This window comes from Marmota marmota, unplaced genomic scaffold, assembly GCF_001458135.2.
Source record: "Marmota marmota marmota unplaced genomic scaffold, marMar, whole genome shotgun sequence".
NCBI lineage: Eukaryota > Metazoa > Chordata > Mammalia > Rodentia > Sciuridae > Marmota > Marmota marmota.
The window spans coordinates 6,410,730-6,415,304 of record NW_026000136.1 but is presented as its reverse complement, the minus strand read 5'-3'; the positions used below and the strand labels follow the sequence as shown (position 1 = coordinate 6,415,304).

At 58.5% G+C, this 4,575-nt stretch overlaps 1 protein-coding gene across 1 annotated transcript in view; it reads left to right on the top strand.

The window, feature by feature from the left end:
- Positions 1-794: 794 nt before the first annotated feature.
- The window catches only part of Uncx (UNC homeobox), an 8,053-nt gene continuing 4,272 nt past the window's right edge, over positions 795-4,575 (top strand). Inside the window, exons 1-3 of the mRNA XM_048785186.1 lie at positions 795-1,687; positions 1,882-2,057; positions 4,138-4,575. Of these exons, the coding sequence (XP_048641143.1) occupies positions 1,402-1,687; positions 1,882-2,057; positions 4,138-4,575 (900 nt within the window). The 5' untranslated portion in view covers positions 795-1,401. The remainder of the gene's footprint in view (positions 1,688-1,881; positions 2,058-4,137) is intronic.

Sequence of the window (4,575 nt, the reverse complement as noted above, 5' to 3'; positions counted from 1 at the left end):
CTGGGCCAGGAGGTCTGGGGCTCTGCTGGAGAGGTTCAGAGCACCAGATCCACACACTTGGGCCCAGCAAAATGCCATCTCCCCAGTGACAAACTTTTACAGCAGATATGTATGTGTACACACACACACACACACACACACATCAGATTTCTTTCCCTTCTGCCCGCAGTCCTAATTCGCTGCTTATTTAAGAATATGTCCTTTAATGATTTAGTTTTGAGTCTATCAATATTTTATAGTGGAGAAGGAAGTGACACTTCACTGAGAACATAATTTAATTATAATAAATGGGTTGGGTACCTCAGCCCTATTCTTCAAAGGAGTCAAAGGGAGATATATTTATTTTTTATTCTTATGTGTAGGGGGCCGGACTGGCCTCTTCCCCAAAGTTACTTTTCCTTTCCTCCTTTCACCCCTCCTTCCTCTGCCCTGTGGATGGGGGCCTTCACAGGGTGGGGATAAGGTGGAGTCAGGGTGCCCCCTCAACTGCCCTGCCTGTATACCGATGGGGCGACTGCCGATCAATCAGAGAGGGCATTAATTACGCCTTTTTATTGACTGGGGCGCTGCATTCTGCCGGAGCCGCTCTCTTTTGGAAGTGCCCTCCTTCTGCTCTCCTCCTCCTCCTCCTCCTCCTCCTCCTCCTTCTCCTCCTTCCTCCTCCTCCTACTCCTTTCTCCTCTCGCCGCCTCCTGGAGCCAGAGAGGAGGCGATGAGAAGCCCTTGTAGTTTTAAATTCAATGTGACAGTTTCGGAAAGAGCGGATGATGAATCTCCTATTATTGGATCAGTCTATTTGCCGCTCAATGTCTCTCTGTAATTGGAGCAACATCACTTTAAAGGTTCAGAGAGTACAGCATTTCTGGTGAAAAATCCCCACAACACGCCGGTGAATGTTTTAAAGGGAAATCTATTAGTGATTTGCGGAGGGGCGGGAGCGGCGCGGGGAGGCGCGGGCCGGCCGGGCTGAAGTGGGGGCTCGCCAGGGGCCCTGTCCCGCCGCTGCGCGCCGCTGCCCGGCGCTGGAGGCGCCCCTCCCTCCCCCGCCTGCCGGCCCCCCCCCCCCCCCGTCTTGTTGTGACAGCTCCTGATACTGTTTATTGAGGTGCATGTCAGGTATAATTAGCAATCGATATGGAAAACGTTTCCTTGCACCCAGCACGCCTCTGACGTCAGAGCCGATTAGCGCTTCTTATTGGTCCCAAATTCCCCGGGCCGCGGCTAATTATCGGGAGCTTGATGTTGATAAAGTAAAGCGCCGGAGTGCGGGCGAAGCATGTGTAGGGCTCCGGGTGCCTGTCTCCGCCGCCGCCGCCGTCCGCGCCTCCCGCCGCTGGCCCGCCCCGGCCCCGGCCCGCGCCCCCGCGCCCCGCCGCCGGCACCGCCGGCCCCCCGCGCGAGATGATGGACGGCCGCCTCCTGGAGCACCCGCATGCCCAGTTCGGGGGCTCGCTGGGCGGCGTGGTGGGCTTCCCCTACCCGCTGGGCCACCACCACGTGTACGAGCTGGCCGGCCACCAGCTGCAGTCGGCCGCCGCTGCCGCCGCCGCCGCCTCGGTGCCGTTCTCCATCGACGGCCTGCTCAGCGGCTCCTGCGCAGCGGCGGCTGCCTCGGTGGTCAACCCCACGCCGCTGCTGCCGGCCGCCTGTGGGGTTGGCGGCGACAGCCAGCCCTTCAAACTGTCAGGTAGGCTCCGCGGGCTGGGAGAAGGACAGTTGGGGGCGGGGAGGGGGGCCTTTTCTGCGGAGGAGTTGGGTGACAGGCCGGTGGCGCAACCTTCTCTGTGCGCCCTCGATCTGCGTGGCCAGTGGGCGCAGATGGGGTTGGGATCTGGTCTGGGCCGGTGGCTGAGCCTCGCGGCGTCCTGTGCGTGCCCGCAGACTCGGGGGACCCAGACAAGGAGAGCCCGGGCTGCAAGCGGCGGCGTACCCGCACCAACTTCACTGGCTGGCAGCTAGAGGAGCTGGAGAAGGCGTTCAACGAGAGCCACTACCCTGACGTGTTCATGCGCGAGGCATTGGCGCTGCGCTTAGACCTGGTGGAGTCCCGAGTTCAGGTAAAGACCCGCGTCCCTCCCGGATCCGCGGTCCGGCGCTGTGCTCGCCAAGCGCTGTGCGCCTTTGTTCTAGGAGGCGGGATGTTGTCCCAGGCTACCAGCCCGCTCCGCGCTCGCCTGCTGGTGTAGGGGCGTGTGTGGTAGTAGTGGGGCTGGACCCCTTGCGCAACGGGAGGTGAGTAACTAGTGAAAGCCTAGGTAGCTTGAGAGGGCCGCCGTAGCACCGAAGTAGCGGGAACAGGGACTGCGTGCGACCCGGGAAGTGGTGTGGTGGGTTCGCTCGGCCCGTGTGAAAAGAAGTCTCCAAGGGTTCCATGGCTGGGGTGAGGAGGCACCGGCGGGGCGCAGACTCGAAGGGAGAAGCTGGGCCCTGGTGCTCCGTGCTCTCGCGGGAGGCTGTCTCCCATCCGTGAGCAAACGGGTTTGTTTGTCTTTTGCCTGTAAAATATTCAGATGGAAGCCTGTATTTATTCCCCACTTTGTAGAAGGGGGAAGGTGAGGTAAGGGAGGGGAAAACTTCAATGGTTAATACATATGAGAAAGTGGGAAGAAAAAAAAAGTCTGAATTTTTAATATTCCCGAGTTTGTCGTCTTCTTTTTTTTTTCTTTCTCCTATCTTCAGTTACTTGATTTCATTCGAAGTCAGCCAGAGATATTCTTTTTTAAAACACAGAGTCATTTGGTACATTAGAATTCAAAATGATCTATGCATAACTAAATGCTTCTTTGGAGTATAGAAACCTCCTTTTCCTGGGTTTGGTGAGAGGAGTTTGGTGCTGTGGGCACCTGGCTTTGAGGCAGATGCTGGCAGAATGCCTGTTTAGCACCAATAGCTTTGCCTAAAAAGGTCTTTTGGTTCTGTGCTTGGGCCTCTGCTGATGACCTCTTCTGTTTGGAAATCCTTTTATCCAATTTGTTCTAAAGTGTTGTAAGTGAAGTCAAGATCCCTTTATTTCTCCCCTCATACGATGATGAGTAATTCTTGGTGGCAGGGGCAGCCTGGAATTTGCACCATAAAAAGAAGTTAAAAGAAAAAAGGGGGGGGGGAAGTCTGTTGATGGTTTTGCTTTAATGCCTGGGACCTCTGCATGGACAAGGCTCCCAGTGACCAGGCCTGGTCTGCTATTGTGTGGAATCTCTATGTGGCCACAACAAAGAATTTGAATTATCGCGCTCTCTAGGGGTGGGTAGTGCTGCCCAAAGCTCTGTCGACTCAGCCGGGATTTGACTTTGTGTAGTGGTGGGTTGTGCAATAAGGGTCTAGGGCTGCTGTTCCTCTGGAGTCCTATGTGGCTCCCTGGGACAAGACCTTGCAGTGAGCTCCAAAGAGGCAGGATGAGCCCTGACTTCTTTGGGGGCCTGGGAGGCCAGCCTCTTACCTCCCATCTTGCCTTCCCCCATGGCCTAGACCAAACAACTAGTTGGGAAAGCTCTGTTGGTCCCTGGTCCAGTCCTCCCAGAAAGAAGGACGGGCAGTAGCTGTGATGGGGGAGAAGGTGGTAGAATGTCCATTCAAGTTCGGCTTTCTAGGCCCTCCTGAGGAAGAAGCATCCAGATTTCCCTTCATGGGAGAAGGGAAATCTGGGCTTTGACACAGTCTCCAGGGGTCGGAAGACAGGTGTGGAAGGCTGCCCGCCCACAGAAGCGGTTCAGCCGCCCACAGAAGCGGTTCATCGCCAGTCTGGGCCGCTGCTTAGAACTGGAGCTGTGAGAAGCCAGGAAGGGCACGGAGGGGCCCTGCTCTCTGCCAGGAGACCAGGAACCCGCAGCGTTCCATCCTGGGCCCCACCGGCCCTGCTTGAGGAAGGGGCAGCTCCAGACCCCAGAGGTGAGACGCCAGAGCGGGAAGCTGGCTGGGAGGCCCCATCCGCGCTCCTTCCGGGTGGAAAAAGTGATTGCTGGAAGCTGCAACCCAAGTGTCAAAATCCAGCCCAGGGCCGGCAGGGATCATGGCCTGGATCCCGCTCTCTTGGCCTGAGCTGAGGTTGTGCAGGCCTGTCTAGGGAATGGTAGGCCCAGAGCCCCAGCGGCGGGCTTGCCGCCTGATTTTGCCTTCCTTTCCCTTGTTCGGCTGCTCTAGGTCTGGTTCCAAAACCGCCGGGCCAAGTGGAGGAAAAAGGAGAACACCAAGAAGGGCCCCGGGCGGCCGGCGCACAACTCGCACCCGACCACGTGCAGCGGCGAGCCTATGGACCCCGAGGAGATCGCGCGCAAGGAACTGGAGAAGATGGAGAAGAAGAAGCGCAAGCACGAGAAGAAGCTGCTCAAGAGCCAGAGCCGCCACCTGCACTCGCCCGGCGGCCTGTCCCTGCATAGCGCTCCCAGCTCCGACAGCGACAGCGGCGGCGGCGGCCTGTCCCCGGAGCCGCCCGAGCCGCCGCCGCCCGCCGCCGCAGCCAAGGGCCCTGGCGCACACGCCTCTGGCGCCGCAGGTTCTGTGCCCGCACCTCCTGGCGAACCTCCTGCGCCCGGCACCTGCGACCCTGCCTTCTACCCGAGCCAAAGAAGCGGCACCGGC